Source organism: Canis lupus, chromosome 31, assembly GCF_011100685.1.
Source record: "Canis lupus familiaris isolate Mischka breed German Shepherd chromosome 31, alternate assembly UU_Cfam_GSD_1.0, whole genome shotgun sequence".
NCBI classification, from domain to species: Eukaryota; Metazoa; Chordata; class Mammalia; order Carnivora; family Canidae; genus Canis; species Canis lupus.
Window position 1 is genome coordinate 35132766 of NC_049252.1, and position 23110 is coordinate 35155875.

The following is a 23110-nucleotide window of genomic DNA, read 5'->3' on the forward strand; positions in this document are numbered from 1 at the left end:
TGGGGATTCTCCTGGTCATGTGGCTACTGAGGACAGAGGAAGTCTAGGGAGCTGGGAGCTTTGCGGTCCTGTCTTATCTGCCCAGAACTGAAGCCACAATGGGCTGACAGGCCCTGTGACACCACCTGGTAGTTTTCTGGGGCCCCTGCCACCTGTCCACCTAGGGAGGGACTCTCCTCCACTTGGGCTGGCCCAGCACAAGGGAAACAGCACCAAAAGCCCCATATGATACAGTCCACGCTTAACTCAGGTCTTCACCTTGAATTCATGTTGATCTCTTATCCTGAGTCAAAAATGATGTCTACAAATCTTGAATCCTGCTTTCTTACACGGTCGTATGCTGCCTAAACATACTTTGATGCATGACATCATGCTTTGATGCTTTGATGCAGCATCAGCTGGACGATAGTAATATTAATGACCGTATGATTGTCTTCATTGCCTTCAACGTTCCTGAAATAAAATCTCACAGATGAACAAGAGACCAGAAAGTGCACTTGGGTCCAAATCATAACTGACTGACATGGGTGACCATCTGTGTCATGTCTAGAGAGAACCAAACCCCATAGAGAGAGCAGACAGGAGGTCCCTAAAAGCCAGAGACCAAATGAAACTCCGTTTACATTTAGGTAGAGAGAGGAAGACTCTGGATCTATATGTTTTGGGATATTAAAAAAAAATGGGAGTGAGAGCAACCTAAAGGCTTGGAGAAACATGGATGTGATGAGGCGATAAAACCCTTAGAGTATAGACAATGTTACTCATGTGCTTTCTCCAGCATTTGGTGCTGGGCACATCCAAAAAGTGACTGTTGAATGGGTGACGAGCAATGAGCCACCATCACCGAGAAAACTGCCCTGTGTAGAAAGGAGTTAACATGATAGGTCTGGAATTGCTTTTCCCTAACAGACCTGTTTGCAAGGCTGACGCTGGGCTGGTGTCCAGGAACTGGAATTTCAGGAGGGTTCCCACCACCTCACTGTGTCTAAACTATACAAATGATATGGTTTCTTGAACACCTAAACACCTGCTTTCCTCCTGGGACTCTGGAATTTTGGTACCTGCCAGGCAGAGGGTGCCCACGTGACCTGCCTCCAGTAAAATCCTTGGACGCTGATTCTCTAATGAGTTCCCTAGTAGATAGTATTTCATGTTCGTTGTCATTGTTCCCTGCTACGGGGATTAAGTGACTATGTGACTCCTGGAAGCCTGTGCCTGGTTTCCTTCAGACAACTCTCCACACGCCTTTTCCCTTTGCTGATTTTGCTCTGTATCCTCTTCCTGTAATAAATCACAGAGGTGAGTAAAAATATCTGCTGCATCCTGGGAGTCCTCCTAGGAAACCACTGAACCTCCAACAAATGCATAAAGTAAATATTCTGTGAGGTTCAATCTAAGATAGAAAAAAAAAAAGTTGACTTGAGAAATGAAACATTCAATTTTGAATTTTAATAATCTGTTATTTTATTAGGAGGGGGACCAGGAAAGCCATCTTTTCTCCACATAAGGGAGCTGAGGCAGGGAAAAAAAAAAAAAAAAAAAAAAACGCTCGCTCCCTAGTCACCAGCTAATCTGTGGGAGCTGCAATCAGCAGCCCTAGTCCCCTGGTGGTTCTTGGTGGGAAACCAAGCAGTGTTAGGCTGACCTAACAACCCAGTACTTTCCTGGAAGAAGGGGTGTTTCACACACACACCACACACACACACACACACACACACACAGACACACACACATCCTGAGATGCTCTGGGATAAATTTGCTACCACCCTTGCCTTTGTTTTGTTTTCTTTCTCTTTCTTTCTTTCTTTCTTTCTTTCTTTCTTTCTTTCTTTCTTTCTTTCTTTCTTTCTTTCTTTCTTTCTTTCTTTCTTTCTTTCTTTCTTTCTTTCTTTCTTTCTTTCTTTCTTTCTTTCTTTCTTATATTATGTTAACATGTCTTTAGCCATGTGTCTACTTGTCCCAGAAGTTCAAAAGTCAAAAACTTTTTTTGTTGTTGTTTTGAGCTATAACCTTCAATACAATTTCCAATTTTCAGAACGGGAATGCGTCTTCTCTCTGAAGGCTGACACTTAGTAGACCTTCTGTTCACTCTGGGCCTTCCAGGATCTCACCAGTGGTTTATTTCCGGACTGCCAGACCTGAGCCACTCATCTAACATGATCTTCGTTCCCAGGGTCAGGAGGGTTTCCTCTGCACCGCAAAGTTTTTAATTACTTTCAGGTGGCAGTGGAGTAACATGCAAAGACTAATTTAGTGAAAATAGACTTAAGTGGAGAAAGGACAATCAATTAATGGCTGTAACAAAGAAAGAGACCAGGCACTTCCCTTCCTGTGCACTTGCCCAAAATACAGCACAGTGAAAATATTACACCTCTGCATCTTCCGAATTCTAGTCTGCTACATCCCTCCTGTGCTAATATCCAGTGTTTGCAATGAGGCTCCTACTTGCTGAAAATCAAGATAGATGATAGATAGATAGATAGATAGATAGATAGATAGATAGATAGATAGATAGATAAAGAAAGAAAAAGAAGAAAGAAGAAAGAAAGAGAAAGAAAGAAAGAAAGAAAGAAAGAAAGAAAGAAAGAAGAAAGAAAGAAAAAAGAAAGAAAGGAAAGAATAAGAAAGAAAGAAAGGAAAAAGAAGAAAAAGAAAAAGAAAAAGAAAAAGAAAAAGAAAAAGAAAAAGAAAGAAGATAGATACATTGATAGATGTTAGATAGATATTGGTGCATGGATGAATGAATGGGAGGAAGGCAGGCAGGATGAAAGGATGGAAGGAAGAAAAGAAAGAAAAGGAAAAGGAAAGGAAAAGAAAGAAAAGAAAAGAGAAAAGAAAAGAAAAGAAAAAGAAAGTTCCTTTAACAGCTTCCATTTGGACCTACAAATTTCTTTTTCAGCAAACGAGAAAGCAATCTTTCTTTGTTCCTGCAACTCCCTGGTACTTTTATTTTTATTTATCTAAATTAAATTAGCCAACAAAGTCCACGTCATTAGTTTCAGATGTAGACTTTAGTAATTCCTCAGTTGCATACAACACCCAGTGCTCATCACATCCCTGGTACCTTTAAAATTATGCTGAGTGAAGTAAGTCAGTCGGAGAAGGACAAACATTATATGTTCTCATTCATTTGGGGAATATAAATAATAGTGAAAGGGAAAATAAGGGAAGGGGGAAGAAATGTGTGGGAAATATCAGAAAGGGAGACAGAACGTAAAGACTGCTAACTCTGGGAAACGAACTAGGGGTGGTAGAAGGGGAGAAGGGTGGGGGGTGGGAGTGAATGGGTGACGGGCACTGGGTGTTATTCTGTATGTTAGTAAATTGAACACCAATAAAAAAAATAAATTAAAAAAAAACAAAAACAAAAACAAAAACAAAAACAAAAAAAATCAAAGACCCGGCTTTCAGGCCACGGAACGGCCTGTCCCCTTAATCATTCTGATCTCATTCCCTTCACTCAGAAGCACCTTGAGGGCAGAACTGGGTCTTATCACCATGGCAACTTGAGCAGCTTTGTCTCAGATTGCCTTGAAAATGCTCGGTGACTAGTAAAGGGAAAATCCGAGTGTCTTAGAAGGCGGGCGAGATCACACATGGTCTTATGGTTGCAGGAGCACGACCACAGAGACACCCGGCCACATGACAGCTGTCCTTGCCCCCGGCAGCTGTGTCCCCACCGCACTCCAGAAGACAACAGAGCACATCAAACCTGCTCTTCGTTTACATTTGCTGAAACATGAAAACCTTGCCTAACTGGGGTGACTGGATCTATGATGTAGTTAGTCTCTGCATCCTAAAATGCACACCAACATTTTCTTAAAAGGACCACCACTTCTGTGAAAACTTCCGTACCTCCCCAGGCAAAAACGCTGAAGGTGTGTGTCCCCCTGCCCGTCACCAAGCTCACACCACACTCAACTGGGTAATCTCACCCTTCAAATCCCTGAGAGCAGAAGCCACCCCCGGGGGAGGGGGGGCACAGATCCTGCCTTATCTACGCTGACCAGACCCAAATACTGCATCCATAAACTGCAGCGAGGGTTTCATGTCAAGTGCTGGGCTAATGTCCTCTGATATTTAATGTGGGCAGAAAATTGCTCACTTTTGCCCAAAACACAGGAAAAAGATCATCATCCGTGGACTTGAACTCATTGATCCTAAGAGATAAAATTCTCCTTGAGTCATCGCTAATAAAGGTGTTCATATGGGAAATAGCGCAGCAGAAAATTGGGCCAGTGCTAAAGAGGGAGGCAGAGTCTCAGGGAATAGTAATATGTTCACTGTTTCCATTTTCCAAATCTGGTTACCCTTGGGCTGTGTCTTTGATGTTAATGTAGCTAAACCCCCAGTGAGATTCTCAGAATTTTATCAGAGGAAACAGACACAGAATGCTGGGCTCTCTCGTCGCCAGCCTCCCTAATCGGTTAGAAACTCACAACAGGCCACTGAGCGAAAACCCAAATATGAAGCTGTCGATATTGTTCTTTGCCGAGCTGGGCTCTTAGGTATCTCCCCATCAGCACTACCTCCCAAGGCACATCACTATCCAAGCTACTACATTTGTATTGGGCTGCATTAATATTCTGAAATTTAAAAGTCTCTCATTTGTGCTTAGAGAAAGAGAAGCAATAAGGACGTTTGAAAATGCACATGGACATCACCGCCCTTGCTTCTCCTGGCTCTTTTGTTAGGTAAGAAGGATCCATCCTGTTCGTTGAGGACATTCGATGCACAGTGTGCACCTGTCCCTGAGGTGCATTCCCTCCATACAGTCACCAGTTCCTATCATCCATTTGCCAGAGGATGAGTGTGAAGGTTGACCATGTGCTACCCTGTGGCCAGGTGAAGAGCCCAGGAAGATAACAAAGCAGAGGGCACAGCAGTATCATTATGTGATACTCATAATGTGCCTCTCCTTCCCCTGGGGGAATTATAGGATTGCTACTTTCAGCTCCGGCTACCATTTTATATCTATATTTACATATAGATAAAATATAAATATTTTATATATAATATATGAATATATTATATATAAAATATAAATATATTTATATTTTAAATATAAATATTTAAAATATTATATATAAAATATAAATATATATTTATATATTTTTATATATATATAAATTCATATACACACACACACCCCCACAGACTGGGTGGCTTCAACAAGAAGCATTTGTTTTTTAAAGATTTTATTTATTTATTCATGAGAGACAGAGAGAGAGAGGCAGAGAGAAGCAGGCCTCCTGCAAGAAGCCCCATGCGGGACTCCATCCCGGATCCCGGGATCACACCCTTAGCCAAAGGCAGATACTCAACTGCTGAGCCACCCAGGCATCCCAACAAGAAGCATTTATTTTGTACAGTTCTGGAGGCTGGGAGTCCAAGATCAGGCTGCCTGAAAGGTCGGGGTGTGGGAAGAGCCTTCTTCTGAGATTTAGATGGCCACTTGCTCACTGTCCTCATACGGTGGACAGGGAGAGTCCTAGTGTCTCTTCTTTTAAGGACACTAATCCCATAGGGAGGGCCCCACCCTCATGACCTCCTCAAACCCTAATCCCCTCCAAAGGCTCCACCTCCAAATACCATCACAATGGAGGTTGGGACCTCAACATATGGATTTTAAGGAGACATGAACATTCAGTCCATAACAAGACCATTGGAGGATTCTTTCCAAAGATCGTTTAAAAGAAGTGAACTCATTTAGGTGCTTAATACAGTGATCTAATGACCTTATCTGACAAAGAGGCACAGCTTGATTCCTGAGTCTAGAGTCAGGCCAACCGAAAACTCCCCAGAAAGAAATCAGTGCATGACTTCATGTGTAAGAAGCTAATGAACACAACTGTCGGAACAGCTGATGAATCCATGCAGCTCACGTTGAAGCCCAGACAGACATGACTGGTGCTTCTGACTCCGGCAAGAACATAGCCCAGCCATTGATTTGCTCAACCAAAGTAAAGGGCAAAAATTAGTGAGACGTACCCAGAGAAGCCATTCCTTTCTTTTTATAAGAATACACCGATATTTAATTTTTTTTCATTGGTAGGATTTCCTAGGTGGTAGATACCCACTTACCTTGGCCTAGATTCCAAAGAGCCCTGGCTTAGAAGGTCTGCAGAAGCCATATGCTCACCGACCGAGAGCAGGCCTTTCCGCTCTGGCCTTCCCCTGGGGTGCCCTAGACCCAAGAGGCTGAGTAGTAGGACCCACGCTGATGGGACAAGAGTGGACCCCCAGCGGGCAGGCCTCTCCCTGTGCAGGCAACTTTCTGCTGCAAGCCCCAGGCATGCAGGGACACTGGCCAAGGCCTTGTGTGGCCTGTGGGAGCTCTGGCTTTCTTGGATCAGCCCCGCTCCCAGTCTTCTCTTCCCACTCTACCCACTGTGGTGGGATATTCACACAGCCTCGTTTCCATGGTGGATTTAGTTCCTGCCCTTCCTCCATTGAAGGAAGCGATGTGTGTAGAGCAGGCATGTTTCCTGGGAGCTTTCCCAGCCAGATTCACTGTCGGCTGGGCTGTCCCTGGAATCCCAGAAAGACTGACCTGGGGTGATCGCCCTGCCAACCACCAAATCTAACCAGTTCAGCAAGGAGGCACCAGGGTCATGAGTTTATTTACAAATCACAGACAAATTAAACTTTTGCAGACCACCTGCCGTGCATACACTCGGGATATCTTTGCTGGAGTTGAGCACTAACTCAGAAAAGCTGCTGGATCCCTGGGACCTCTGCACTGTGCCAGGCTGCCCCTACTGCTGAGAATCCCTGGCACTCCCTCACCACTTAGTGCCTGCTGCCTACAGGAGGGAGGCCCCAGGCTCATCCTCTAAACCTCCCTGTCTCCTTTATGTGGTTATCTGTGCCCTGCCCCACTCAGGGCTCTGGCCACCTGGGAGAAATGTAATCCTACTCCACCAAAACCATCCAAAACTAGTTTATTAATTAAGATTCCCCCCCACCACCATGTTTTAAACCATATTATCACCTCCAGTGGCATCATAACCTCCTTCCCTGGGCATTTTTTGGCAGCTCCGATGGGTTGAGCTCAGGCGCTGGAAACAGGGTCCAACAGTAAGCTACGGCAAGTTGCATTACAGGGTTAATTTCCAGACTAGGTTCCTACTTACAGATCATAACACTGCTCCGGAGCCCTGTTCTCAGGTTGAACTCCCTGAGAATGAAAACAACTCTGACTCACTCTCTTTCTGCATGTGTCTCAGTCTCTCTCTCTCTCTCTCTACACACACACACACACACACACACACACACACACACGTGCACACAGACACCATCGGAGCCACGTGGAGGATCGTGGGACTACCTTGTGTTTGATTAAACGGCTTCCTGAAAAACAAACAAAAACTTGCTACTGAAGTATTCCTTAATGAGATAAAAAGCCTATAGGATATTGGTTTTCTGGACATTTTTGTGAGAAAAAAGAAAAGCCAAGTGCTCATCCATGGTACACACATCGTTTTCTAAATTTTTGCCAAAGGGTAAAGCATGATTGAGGAGATGTGGGTATCCTCAGAACCTATCAGCAAGACACCAACTCTGCATTTGCATATCAGCACCCTCTCCCCGCTCACCAGATATACAATTCTTTTTATTTTATTTAGTTAGGTTCATGTTTGAAGAAAAATTGTCTTCATATCCATTGCACCAAGATGAAACCTGAAGAGCTATAAAACTAATTAAAGATGCCAACGAAACATAAGGATGCACACAGAACATTTTATAAATATAACCTATATTATGAACATATAAAACATATCTATAGATATGGATAGCCACATCGATAGGCATATAAAGCCTTCGGTAGATATTTCTAGTTCTCACCCACATCTCCAGCTGTTCTCTCCTTCCAGGCACATCTCACTGAAGTCAGATATGCCATGTGACTTGCTTGGGCCAATCAAATATTAACAGAAATGGCATATGTGTCCTCAATTAGAAGCACAGGGAGGCAGTTTATAACCCTCCCTCCTGACACTCCCTCCACAGCAAATCCTGGAGGCTGTTTGATGGCTGTGCTGTGATGGTCCAGACTCCATCCACCCAGATTCTTGAGTGTGGGAGATCACAAATACTGTCCCACATCTTGCCCCTCGGCACACCCACAAGCCCTCACTATGTGAGTGGGAGTACCCTTCACTCTGAGCCTGGGCTCAGCCAGAGGGACTTGTCATCGAATCTCTCCATCTGCTATTAAAAAACTAAAATGACCTCAAAAGAGAAGCCATTAAGACCATTAATCTAAAACAACAAATACGGGCATCTGGCTGCCTCAGTCAGGAAAGCACAACGCTTGGTCATGAGTTCAAACCCCATGTTTGGTTTAGCGATTACCAAAAATAAATAAATACAATTTTAAAAAACCACACAACAACTACAAGTGTACAAGTGAGTCTATTATGATTATTTGCAATCACATGCAGCCATTAAGCTCAGTATTTTCTCAATACTTTAAGTTAAATTATGATGATTAATCAACACAACAGCAAGGCATATATTCAGTGAAGTTCAAGGGACTCTGACTTGAGAGTGTTGAGTAAAACCTGCAAACATCCGTTACACGCTAGTTTGCTGGATATACTTTAAAGCCCAAAGATTTAATTTTTTCTCATGGTTTAATGATTGTTTTAATGGTCCTTGTATGGTAACCGACACTGTCTAGAAAATCAATAAGCTGAAAAACAGAAGTGCTAAGTCACTGTGAGAGTTTAGTTCCAATCTCTTATTCTATAAATGAGCAAAATTTTGGTGGTATTTAAGAACTGCATGAAAGCAGCGTGTGCGCACTTGCACACACATTCACACAGACATGTAAAGAAAAGCCAGCATTTATAACCTCTTACAACATATCAGATGCTCATCACCACTGTTCTCCAAAAACCAGCCCACAGTCACTTATGATCCAAAGATGAGCAAAACAGGAGCAGTGAACCCTGCCTACAAGGCCTTTCCAGATCAATAGCCAAGGAGGCCAGAAATCAACTTAAACACCATAAGAAAGGAACCATAACATCTTAGAAGCAAAATTTCAGTTGCATCATTTCCAGGTTCTGAAAATAAACCAATAAATTACATAGATCTATATCTATCTATATATAGATATATCTGTGCTGAATACATATTCTGAATTGAATCTTCAAGAAGTCAAAGGCATCACATAGATCTTAAGATATCTGAAAGGGTCACAATAGTCGAAACCAGAGCTTCTATTTTCAGATTATAGTTTCAGGATATTAGCCATAAGCATATCACTGAGGAGTCTCACAGGTGCAAAAACCCTACTGCCCTATTTTCAGGAGAAATAAGCCAAAGTTGCCTCAGAGAAGTAACACGATGGCTAGATGTACGGTAACTAATTTCCACCCATCAGTCAATTCACTGGAGAATATCTGACTCATGCCACAAAACCAATATAAAGCACTGATGGCACACAATCATCAGACACCCACCAACCATCCATACGCTGATTCACAGTTAGGATGGATACATAGCCAGAGACCCAGTTCAGTACCTGAAACAGCCTCTAAGAAGGTCAGCCCCGCACTCTGCATCCCGGACATGCCCCACCTACCTGAGATGAGTGACACGGTGTCTTTCTCCCAGGAGACGACGGTGACGTACGCCTCCACCGAGGAGGGGATAATGCACTTGAAGACCGCAACATTGCCTCTCATGGTTTTCTGGTCCTCCACACGGACTGTATAGGGCTCCCGTAAAACTGGAAGGCAAGGAGAGGACCCTTGGTAAGACACCTTGGCTCATTTGGGGAGAACCTCATTCAAATATATGCATTGTAGCTCACATAGAGTAATTGCACCGAATACAGTTAGGGAGGTGGGGGGGATTGAAGAAACCTGCAGTTCGTGTCTTAAAAATTTTCATCCCATTCATAAACTACACCGTTCTCTCTCTTTTTTTAATTGAAATTCGATTTGCCAACATATAATATAACAGCCAGTGCCCTCAGTGCCTGTCACACTGTTTTCTAAAGGGCAAGAGCATGCCTAAAAATGGCTCATCTGCTCCCTAAATGCACCTGGCAGTGGAAAGTAGGAGCTTCTTAATGAAGTTCTGATCATATGGGACACTGCTCCCCTGTCATCTGAGGACAAAGGAAGAATTTTTGGACTATAAAGAAAAAGAATTCAAAAAATCAAGAGAGGTTTGGACGCCTGGGTGGCTCAGCGGTTGAGCGCCTGCCTTCGGCCCAGAGCGTGATCCTGGAGTCCTGGGATCAAGTCCTACATTGGGCTCCCAGCATGGAGCCTGCTTCTTTCTCTGCCTGTGTCTCTGCCTCTCTCTGTGTGTCTCTTATGAATAAATAAATAAAATCTTAAAAAAAAAAAAAAAACAAGAGAGGCAACCTCTCCCGGGAATTCTTAAAAACTATGTGACAATTAAAGCAACTCTGCATAGGTAATTTTTTTTTTTTTGACAGTTGGACTCTTGGAAGCAACTATTTCCCTCATCCCAACTCATTAAGTATGGGGGCATGCCTCGTTTCTCCTGAGCTTTATTTTCTTCAAACTTAAAGTTAGGCAGTTGGGACAGGAAGATTCTCAGAGTCTGAGTTTTAGAAATCTCTGTGGTTTTCTAAGAGAGCTGCAGACACAACCTCTCGCATCATCTATTCAGCTGTCTTAATGTTCCAGTCATTTACTGGACCAATATGTGTCAAGAAAACTGGCCATGGGACTACTTTTTCACGAAATTGGCATACCAACAAAAATGGGAATGAGTTTCTAAAGGGAAATCTCTTAATAGGCAGTGTTGAATGCTTTAGAAGAAGCATTATTGAGATTGGCAGTAGTGGGATGCCTGGGTGGCTCAGTGGTTGAGTGTCTGCCTTCAGCTCAGGTCCTGATCCTGGGGTCCTGGGATCGAGTCCCACATCGGGTTCCCCGCAGGGAGCCTGCTTCTCTCTCTGCCTATATCTCTGCCTCTCTCTCTCTCTCGTGTGTGTGTGTGTCTTTCATGAATAAATAAAATCTTAAAAAAAAAAGATCAGCGCTAGTTCTATGATATGCTGAGTATTTTAGTATTAGAGTATGTCATTTTATTCAGAGTATTGCTCCCCAAGCCCCACTTTTAACGTTAGTATTTAATATTTTCCCAACTTGGAGAATTTTTTCATTCCTGTCTCCAACCAAAGAGATTTTCAGAAGTTTGGGACTCTTCTGAGACCCCCATCCCTGCATGCCATAGAGGTCCAATGCAACGTGCCAGGTGGCAATTCCACATCACTTGTCAAAAAGTCCCCAGGGCAAAGGTTCAGGGTGCCCAAGAGCCTGGCCTCAGAAACATAATCATCATACACAGGAGCAAGAACCTTTGTACGGGAAATTCCCTGATGTGTAAAACTGGGGAGAGTAGGGGTCCACAGTCATAGGTCAGAAAGGCACAACAAAGAGGTAAAAGTAACCAAACTCATTAATAAACGAGAATTTGAGTGTGGTGGAGAGAAGAAGACAGACGAGAAGGAAGGGGTCAAGAACAGAAGATGAAAGGATTGGACAAGGCGACCCAGGGCCAAAGGGTCTGTTAGCACAAGGATAGGGTCAGCGGAGCAGGTGCAGGAGACTAATGTAAGTCTGTGTATTTGTGCGATGCTGGCTGTAAACTATAAAGTCACTTCATGTCCCCAAACTTCCAGTGAACTCCACTTCACACACAAATGGCTCAGGTTAAGGAATTTCTAATGGAAACCAACATCAGGGAGCCTATTTCTCTGTCCCGGCCAGGGAAGAGCAGGGACAAGAGAAGATGCCCATAAGGAGCAGAGGAAGTGCTTTCCCAGCGGGCATGCAGTCATGTGCCAGGCCTGGTCTCCGGAGCCACATAGAGGGACCCAGTAGGGGATTTCCCCTGTTTGCACCCAAAGTCTGCACCCTCAGAACTCCTCAGGCCTGGCCTGTCACACATATACCATGGGGCACCCTCTCCCCTTCAGCACTGCAGCCCTCAGTATAAAAACTCTATGACTTTTGCTCCCTCTAGGCCCCAAGTCAGCCCCAAAGAGCCCAGAACATTCTAGAAGCAGGAACATAACCTGGGTGCACCACACTCCACTCAGCGCAGAAAGAATGGGACATGGAAAGAAATGCTCCACTCCCTCATTAGGTTCTTCTTTGGACAAAGATTGATCATACATGGAGCCTTTAAAAAAAGAAATTACCATGGGACTTTCTAACAATGCTTGGCACACAGTAGGTGCTCAATGAATGCTTAGAGAATGAATGAATAAAAATCACAGAGCTTCCCTGTTGCAAGTACTTCTAACCCTGTTGTAGAACATAATCATCGTCGATTGTTTTAAAAAGCAACTTGGGTTTTCATTACCGATCTCCACCCCATCAATGAAAATGTTTCCTCCTGAGCCCCCCACCACCCTAACTTGAGAAGCCAACACTGCTCTCTATGGGAATATACCTCTCACAGTACAAGTCTCCCAGGATCACGGTGAGCTTCCCCAAGATACCTGGGGACCTCTAGCCCCTACTACCACTACTCAGGGGAACAGAGACCGAGCTACAAACCTAAGATGCAGGCAAAAACTAAATGTTATTTTAAATACAATTGGCATTTGCATTACAGGAGGTGTGACCCTTGCACCATGTGTCCTAAGCTGGGCTCTCCCTAGAAGCAGGCTGGAGCCGAGGAACTGGGTGAGAGTGACTGATTGAAGACTTGATCCTAGGAGAACCAGGATCCCATGAGGACCAAGGAGGGAGAGGCTGGGGAAGCCTTGCAGGGCAGGGCCAGCAGCAAAGCCAGGGTGTGATTTCAGGGCAGTCCCAGCCTCCACTGATCCCAAGGGGAGCTGTGAATAAGAGTCACACCTCAGAGCTCCTCTCACTCCTTGCCTGGAGATGGAACTTTATCCTTAGGGCATTTTGGCCCTGGCTTGGGGCTGGTCCCAGGGACTTCCCCGTGTGTGTGTGTGTGTGTGTGTGTGTGTGCAACGATCCGCTGAAGGCTCTCCATGAGGGTTCTTAGCAACCAGCCTGCAAAGCCAGGGGATCTGACTCAAGGAGCTGCCAACAGTGGCCATGACAGTCAACTTCATCCTCCTTAGTCAAATTTACAAGCTTTGAAGCCTTTCCGTAAGATCGAGTATGGTTAAGAGGATCAGAAATGAGAATCCACAGGGATGTGGCTTTGGGGCGAAGTCAGGTGCGTAGACTGAGCGGGGATCACACAGCTGCTGTGTGTTTGCAGAGCCCACCCCTCTCTTAGACTTCATCCTTCCAAATGGAAAGACCCTTGAACATGTTAAATAGTAGTAAATGAGGAATAGTCTCATTTCATATTCTACTATGAAAATGAATTTAACCGAGAGAGGCCAAGCACGTAACTCATGGGGCTCGGAGCAAAGTGAAAATCCAGGACCTCTTATTTACAAAGGAGGGGGGAGTGCCACGAAGATAATAAAATTATTTTTTCTTCTGTGGTCTTTCTCTCAACCTGTCATAACATTTTTCAGTTTTTGCTCACTGTCACAGTCACTGGGACACAGGGCAATCACAGAACAGGTGCAGGCCCTCACAGGCACTCTGGACCACACTCCACTGGGCACGCACAGCCCACCAGCTACAGGTGGAGGCTCCTGCCAGTGTCTGGGCTCATGCATCATGCCCCAGCTGGGAATGGGAAAGGCAATCTCCTTTCTCCTTTACCCCTCCCACGGGGGACAGGTGACCTCTAAGGAATTACAGCCTCCAATTACAGCTCCCTTGAGGGAGGGGTTGCTTCCGCCATGCCCCGTGTCAGAGTGTGTGTGCACCCACTCGTGCCCACACTCCTGCCCCAGCCCTGTGGTTGCTGAACAGGGGCAGGGAAGAGAGGCCAGGCAGGGCCAGAGCACCGGGATGGGAGAGGCAGCAGTGGTCGTACTGGGGTTAGGGAGGTGGAAGCTAAGTGGAGCTCTGGGCATTCAGAAACTAGAGAGGACCACTGAGAACCCTCCGAGGGAGGTGGCATGAGGCGGGACCCTGCAAGAACTGAGGTACCAAGCGCCCAGAGCATGTTCCATTGTCCCACTGCACTTCACTTATGAAACACAAATGGAAAGATAAAAGCATTATAATGTTTCAAGATGGCAACAGGAGAGCATGCAGCCTGAACTCTGGGACCTTCTTGACGCTGGGCCGTATGTGATGGCTCCCATCCTGTGAGGTCGGTCCTGATTCAAACTCTGTCCATGCAGCAATCAGATGATGGACAGAAGTCAGGGGAAAGTCTGAAGAATTGGGCACCACAGGGGATGAGGATCTGGGTGGCCCCCTCTCCTGATGGGTTGGATTTGGATTGTTCCCACCCCTTTGATTCTTACATCTAAAGTGATAAAACATAAGCAAATGCTCATGTGCTGGATTTCTCTGGAACATCAGAGGACTTAGGGCTGGGAAGAGGGTTGACGCTTGTCTTTCCTGTTTAGGAAATGGTAATCTGAGGCACCAGGTGACCTCAAGGCACATTAGGTTTGTAGAAGTTGGTTTCTGTTCCATTATATTTTGTAGCAGATTGCTTAATCAATTGAGATGTGCCTCAAAGAATTAATTACATCTTGAACACATCCTCATGTCAAGCACGATCTCAGGGACTATGGAGATCCTTAGACTTATGGAATGATGAGCTAAAGCAAGACAATTCAGACAGCAGAACGACTAGAAGAAAACAATCAAAGATTGATGGGCACAGGTGAGAGTCACCACAGGTAATAAAAATCTATGGAAGGGGGCACATTGGGTGGCTCAGTCGGTTGAATGTCTGCCTTCAGCTCAGGTCATAATCTCAGGGTCCTGGGATTGAGCCCGGCATTGGGCTCCCTACTTAGTAGGAAACCTGATTCTCCTCTCCCTTCCCTCTGCTTATGATCACTCTCTCTCATTCTAATAAATAAATAAGATTTAAAAAAAAAAAAAGAATTCTAGAGAAAGACAGAACCAGTGAGCCTGGTGAGTGGTGAGTAGCTGGTGGGGAAGGAGGCACTTGAGCTGGCCCAAAACACAGGAGGACCTAGACATGGAGGGGGAAAAGGGAGAAAGCTGAGGGTCACATGAGCAGGGCATATCCAAGAGACTATGAGGCACTGAACCAGCACCTTTTAGCTAAACGGGCTTCCAACCACAACTCCTATGAACAGGCAACAAGAGGCTCACAGCAACCTCCCTTCCTTCGTCTGAAAATGAAAATAAGATCTACCTCGCATGGTTGTGCAGATCGAAACAGAGAACACCTTAATGTACTTGGCACAATGTCCAGCCCATAACTGCTTTATTCAGAGTCTCTCTGATTGCTGGCAAGAGGAGCTGATCTGAGCTACCTGAAGCTGAAAGTGGAGCACCTCTGAAGACACGATTGCTTTGCAACCACAACTGGGCCCTGGGAAGGGCCCTACAACCTCTTTCTCTTTGATTCTGACTTCACCCTTCTCTTTTTCCATGGGCAGGCTTCCTCTGTGTTTCTGGTCCGTGTGCTCAACCCACACAGTTCCCAAGCATCCAGAGAATAGATAGACGCTCTCTCAAGATTTCCATTTCAAAACCAGAAAGCAGGGGCAGCCCGGGTGGCTCAGCGGTTTAGTGCCACCTTTGGCCCAGGGAGTGATCCTGGAGACCCGGGATCAAGTCCTGCGTTGGGCTCCCGGGATGGAGCCTGCTTCTCCCTCTGCCTGTGTCTCTGCCTCTCTGTGTCTCTCATGAATAAATAAAATCTTAAAAAAAAAAAAAAAAACCAGAAAGCAGAGAAACCGATGGAGCAGCCTGGTTAGCTGCTCTTCCTCAGTAGGATCACCTATGACCAGAGGTTCCCAACTATTTTGTGTGATATGTATGCAAGAGACAGCTCGGGGGCTGACCGTGCACTGGGCAGAGAGGCATAGAGACACACAGCTACTAATAGCTACTATTACTCTATGAACGTCAAGACAACTCCTAAGTAAATAGGTCAGCCAAGTATTATTACTTGCTTTTATCTTAAAACAACTTTATCAAGATACAATTGAAATACACTAGAACGTGTTTACTGGTAAGTTCTGACATATGTACACACCCATGAGGTCACCGCCACAATCAAGATAATGACCAGACCCATCACCTGAAAAGTGAACTTGTCCTTTGTGAGCTGTCCTTTCCACTCCCTTTCACAGGCAACTGCTGATGCCCTTTCCATAATTACAGATTAATTCACACATTTTAGTCTTATGTAAATGGAATCACACAGTACAAACATTTTTATCTGGCTTTTTTCACTAAGTATAGTTATTTTGAGACTTCTCCCTCCTACTGTATTTATCAATACAGTACTCCCTCCTTATCTTTCCTTTTCGTGGTTTCAGTTACCTGTGGTCAACCCCCAGTCTGGAAGCACATGATCCTGTTTCTGACATATCATCAGAAGCGCAATGGTAGTCTCACGCCACATCACAATGTGTATATCATTCATCTCACTTCGTCTCATCACAGAGGCATTTTAACACCTCACATCATCACAAGAAGGGTGAGTCCAGCACAATAAGATATCTTGAGACAGAGCACATTCACATAACTTTTATTATAGCACATTGTTTTAATTGGCCGATTTTAGGATTGTTGTTGCTAATGTCTTACTGTGCCTAATCTATACGTTAAACTGTATAGGAAAACACATGGTATATATAGACCTTGTTACTATCCATGGTTTCAGGCATGCACTGGGCACCTTGGAACACATCCCCAGTGCATAAGGAGTGTGGGAGGCTCTGTAATCAATTCCTTTACTTCAGTTTTATGGATAAATCACAATTTGTTTACTCGTTCATCTGTTGATTGACTTTAACCCATTTCTGGCTATTACAAATAAAGCTGCTATGAACATCCCTGTAAGAGTCTTTGTATGGGCATATGCTTTGGTTAAATATCTAAGACTGAAACGATTGGAATATATGGCAGGTTTTAATATTCATCTTTTAAAGAAAATGCCAAAATATTTTCCAAAGAGGCTGTACCATCTTACATGATCACCAGAAGTGCATGAGGGTCCCAGTCAATGCATCTCCTCACTAACACTTGGTCCGGCCATTGTGTTTACTTTTAGATTTGTAGAGTAATCTACAAATCTGCAGTTGTAATCTGCATTTCCTCGAAGGTTGATGATGTTAAACATATTTTCATGAGGCTGCTAGCCATTGCATATTGCCTCTGTTGCCGTGTCTCTCCAGAACTTTTAACTCATTTTTAAATAGGTCGTTTGTTTTCAAATGATGGAGTTTTTAGATTTCATTGTATTTCTGGATAAAGGCCCTTTAACAGATATATGTTTTGGAAGTATTTCCTGCTAGGCTGTGACCTACCTTTTTATTCTCCTAGCAATGATTTTAGAGGAGCAAAAGTTTTAAATTTTGATAAAATCCAAAATAGCAATTTGTTCTTTTATGGATTGTGCTTTGGGTGTCCTATCTAAGAAAGTGTTATATAACACAAGATGGCAAAGATTTTTCTCCCATTTTCTTCAAAAAGTTGATAGGTTTATATTTGGATCTACGATCCATGTCAGGTTTTGTATTTGATGCAAAGTATGGATTGAAACGCACAATATTTATTTATTTATTTTGCAAATGGATATACAGTTTTTCCAGCATCATTTGTTGAAACTATTCTTCTTTCACTGAACTGATTTGCACTTTTGTCAGATTTAAGGTGTCCCTACATGTACTGGTCAATTTCTGTACTCTTTTATATTATTTAGGTTTATAATAAGTCTTAAAAGTCAAGTAGTGTTAGCCTTCTTAAATTACTATTCTCTTTTCAGGGTTCTTTTGGCTAGTCTAGGTCCCTTGTATTTCTACATAAATTTTAGAATAAACTCATCAGTTTCTGTTTGTTTTTAAAGGCTGCTGGGGTTTTCATTTAGATTGTGTTGAATCTGTAGACCATTTGAGGGGGAACTAACATCTTAATAATACTGAATCCTCCACATAATGAAAACAATATTTTTTTCTCCTTTTACTTACCTCTTCTTTAATTTCTCTTAGCAATGCTTTACAATTTTCAATGTAAAGGTTTTTTCACATTTGAGGTCAAATATACACATAAGTATTTCTTATTTTTGATGCTATTTTAAGTAGCATTTTAAAAATTATCGACCAATTGTGTGTGTGTTGATCTTACATACTGCTGTTTTGATAAACTCACTTATTAGTTCCAGTAGATTTTTTGTAGATTCCATCAGATTTTCTAACATATATATGATTGTCATCTACAAATAAAGATAGGTGAACTTGTTTCTTTGCAATCACAATGCCTTTTACTTCTTGTTCTTGCCATATTGCAGTGGTCACCACCTCCAGTACAATGTTGAAAAGTGGTGAAAGCACACAGCACACATCCTTGTATTCTTCATCTTTAGAGGAAAAGCAATCTTTCATCATTAAGATGTTAGCTATAGTAGGATTCCTATAAGTGCTTTTTATTAGCATGAGGAAGTTCACCTCTACTCCCAATTTTCTGAGAATTTTTATAAGTGAATGCTGTATTTTGTAAATGCTTTTTTGTATTGATTGAAATGATGACATGGGTTTTTTTTAACTATGTTAATAGGGTAAATTACCTGGATTAATTTTCAAATGTGAAACTAACCTTACATTCTGGAGGTAAGGCCTACATAATCAGGATGCACATCCTTTTTCTTTGTTGTTGAATTTACTTTGCTAAAATTTTGTTTAGATTTTTTACATCTATACTCGTGAGAGATATTTATGCTTCTATTTTCCTCTTGTAATGCCTTTATGCTGTTTTATTAGCAAGGTAGCAATGATCGCATAAAATGATTTCAGTATTTTCTCCTTGTCAGTTTTCTGGAAGAGTTTGTGTACAATTTTTATTATTTCCTCCCTGCGTTTGGTAGAATTCAATAGTAAATCCATTTGAGCTTAGAATATCATTGTAGAAAAATTTTTTATTATAAATTTGAATTCTTTAAAAGATACAGGGCTTTTCACTTTATTTCTTCTTGAAAAAGTTTTGGTATTTTATGTCTTTTTTTGTCTTTTTATTTTATTTATTTTAATAATAAATTTATTTTTTATTGGTGTTCAATTTGCCAACATACAGAATAACACCCAATCGGAGAAGGACAAACATTATATGTTCTCATTCATTTGGGAAATATAAATAATAGTGAAAGGGAATAGAAGGGAAGGGGGGAGAAATGAGTAGGAAATATCAGAAAGGGAGACAGAACATAAAGACTCCTAACTCTGGGAAACGAACTAGGGGTGATGGAAGGGGAGGAGGGCAGGGGGTGGGGGTGAATGGGTGACGGGCACTGAGGGGTATTTTATGTCTTTCAAGGAGTTTCTCATTTCATCTGAGTTGCTGAATTTATTGACATACACCTGTCCTTAATAGTTTATTATAATCTTAATATCTGTAGAATATGTATTGATATAATCTTTCTCATTCTTGACATTGGTCATTTGTCTGCTTTATTTTACTTTATAGCCAGGCCAGAAGTTTCTCAACTTGCTGATTTTTTTCCCAGAAAACTAAGTTTTGGTTTCACAAACTTTATATGTTTGATAATTCACTGATTTTGGCTCTGAATTTTATTCTTTCCTTTCTATCTATATTGGTTTTAATTTGTTCTTCTTTCCTAGTTTTAAGATGGAAGCTGAGACCAGTATTTCAGACCATTATTTTATTTCTAATCAGGGTTTTTAAAACTATAAATGTCTCCCCAAGCACTGTTTTAGTGCCATCCCCAAAATTCTTTCTTAGATATTGTGTTTTCATTTTCATTCCATTCAAAATAACTTCTAATTTTCCTTCTGCCTTTTCTTTTGCACAGACTATTTAGAAGTGTGTTATTTTGTATCCTAATATTTGGGGATTTCCTGGAGTTGGTGATTGCTATTTTAATTCCCTTGCAGGTAAAGAACATATTTTATATAATTCTATTTTAAAAAACTCACCCGAGACTCTCTTCATTCATATAACATGGTTTATATTGGTAAATTTCTGTGTGATCTTGAAAATAATGTGTATTGTGCTATTATTGGATTCAGTGTTCTCTATTTAAATGTTGATATTATCAAATATATAATAGTGTTGTTCAAATAGTCTTTATCCTTGTCAATTCTGCCTACTGCTAATTAATAAAGAGGGGTGTTGAAATCTCTAATGATAAATTTTGATTTGTCTGCTTCTCCTTGAAGTTCTAACCATTTTTACTTCACATATTTTGAAGTGCTGTTATTGAGGGCTTAAACATTTGGAATAGTCATATCTTCTGAATTAAATGACTCCTTTATATTATGAAATGAACGTTAGCCCCAGTAATATTCTTTGCTCTGAAATATACTTCGATATTAACGTACTTACTCCAATTTTTAAATACTTTTTGATTAGATTTATTTGATTTGATGAGCATAGTACATATTTTCCCATCCTATTACCTTTACCATATCTGTATCTTTATATTTAAAGTACATTTCTTTTAAGCAGTATTTGAAACTAATCTAGCAATTTCTGTCTTTTAAATCAGATAATTGGAGCATTTATATTTAATGTGAATATTGGTATGGTTAAGTTTAAGTCCATCATCTTGGGTTTTTTATTTCTATTTTTGCCATTTATTCTTTCTTTCCTTTTTCCTATTTTTTTATTCTATGTTTAGAATTGAGGATTTTCTTAAAGATTCCATTTTTTCTCTCCTTTATGATAAAGCTTATTAGCTATAACTCTGTTTTGCTATAGTGATTGCTTTACATTTTATAGCATACCTCTGTAACTTACCATAATCTATATTTAGATAATATTATATAAGCTCACATATAAGACAAGCCTTATGATATTAAACTTCGCATCTTTACTCCAGGCCTTAATGCTATTATTACCATACACTTTACTTATACATACATTGCAAACCCCACAAAACATTACAATTACTTTTGTTTAAATAGTCAATTGTCTTCTAAAAGATTTTAAATACCAAAAAATTATGATATAATGCAATGTAGAGATTTGATGTGAACCCAGCAAAATACCAATGGCATTTTTCACAGAACTAATGACATTTTTTACACAACCCTAAACTTTTTGTGGAACCACAAAAGACCATGAATCGCCAAAGCAATCTTGAGAAAGACAAAGCCAGAGGTTATCATGCTCCCTGATTTCAAACTATACTACAAAGCTATAGTAATCCAAAAAGTATGGCACTGACACAAAAACAGACACCTAGATCAATGAAAAAAAAAATAAGGAGCCCAGAAATAAACTCATTCATATATGGTCAGTTAATCTATGACAAAGAAGGCAAGAATATACAATGGGGGAAAAGACAGTCTCTTCAATAAATGGAACTGGGAAAACTGGACAGCCACATGCAAAAGAATGAAATTGGACCACTTTCTTACAGCATACCAACACACTAGTTCAACTCAAAATGGGTTAAAGCCTTAAATGTATGACCTGAAACCATAAAACTCCTAGAAGAAAACATGGACAGTACTCCTAGAGAAAAACATAGGCAGTAAGCTCTTTGACATTTGTCTTAGCAGTATTTTTTTAGACCAGTCTCCTCATACAAGGAAGAAAAAAACTAAAATAAACAAATGGAACTCCATTGAGGTTTTCACACAAAGAAACCATTAACGAAATGAAAAAGCAACCCACTGAATGCGAGAAGATATTTGCAAATCAAACATCTTAAAAAGGTTAATATTCAAAATATATAAAGAACTCACACAACTTAATATCACAACCATAACAACAAACACAAAAACATAATCTGTTATAGATTGGGCAAAGGACTGGAACATACATTTTTCCAAAGACATCCAGATGACCAACAGGTACATGAAAGGATCATTCATAACATTGATCATCAGGGAAATGAGGTTTTATCTCACACTGCTCAGATTTCCTATTGTCTAAAAGACAAGAAATAACAAGTCCTGATGAGGATGTAGAGAAAAGGGAGCCCTTGTGCACTGTTGGTGGGAATGTAAAGTGGAAAACAGTATGGAGCTTCCTCAAAAAATTCAAAATAGAACTACCCTAGAATCCAGCACTTCTACTTCTGGGTATTTATCTGAAACATAAACAAAAACACCAATTCAAAGAGATACATGCACCCCATGTGTCCTGTGGTGATATTTACAATAGCCAAGATATGGAAATAACCTAAGTTTCCATAGATAAGTGGATGAAGAATATATGAGGTGTGTGTGTGTGTGTGTGTGTGTGTGTGTGTAAAACAATATTACTCAGATATAAGAAAATGAAATGTTGCCATTTGTGACAACATGGATGGACCTATAGGGTGTTATGCTAAGTGAAATAAATCAAAGAAAGACAGACACTATATGATTTCACTCATATATAGAATCTAAAAAAAAAAAAAAAAAAACAGAGCAAATGAGCAAAAAAATAAAATAGGAGTAGACTCAGAGATACAGAGGACAAACTGTTGGTTACCAGAGCAGGGTGGAGAACTAGGTGAAGGGGATTCAGAGGTACAAACTTTTAGTCATAAAATAAATATGTTATGGGGATGTACATTACATCATATAGCATAGGGAATTAGGCAATAATGTTATAATAACGCTTTCTGGTGATAGATGGTAACTATACTTACCAGGAGGATAATTTTTTTAATATATAAAAATATTAAATCACTATGATGAACACCTGAAAGTAATAGAATATTGTACATCGGTTCACTTTTAGAAAAATCTAATTTACCCACATTGGTTACTTTTTCACTGTTCTTTTTTTTTAAAAAAAACAACACACATTTATTATCTCATAATTTCTGTGGATCAGGAATCTTTTTTCTTTTAAGATTTTATTTATTTTTATTCATGAGAGAAACAGAGAGAGAGAGGCAGAGACACAGGCAGAGGGAGAAGCAGGCTCCATGCAGGAAGCCTGACATGGGACTTGACCCCGGGTCTCCAGGATCACACCCTGGGCTGAAGGCGGTGCTAAACCCTGAGCCACCTGGGCTGCCCCTATTTTCACTGTTCTTCCCTCTAAGTAGATCTAAGTAGATCTGAGATCCCACTGTCATTTGTCTTCTGACTGGAGGATTTCCTTTAAGA

At 41.4% G+C, this 23110-nt stretch overlaps 1 protein-coding gene across 3 annotated transcripts in view; it reads right to left on the reverse strand.

Annotated features, from left to right (window-relative positions):
• Positions 1 to 23110, reverse strand: part of DSCAM (DS cell adhesion molecule) — a 729459-nt gene that overhangs the window by 583872 nt on the left and 122477 nt on the right. For all 3 annotated transcript variants that reach the window (XM_038581531.1, XM_038581532.1, XM_038581533.1), the window contains exon 3: positions 9596 to 9742. In XM_038581531.1, the coding sequence (XP_038437459.1) occupies positions 9596 to 9742 (147 nt within the window). The remainder of the gene's footprint in view (positions 1 to 9595; positions 9743 to 23110) is intronic.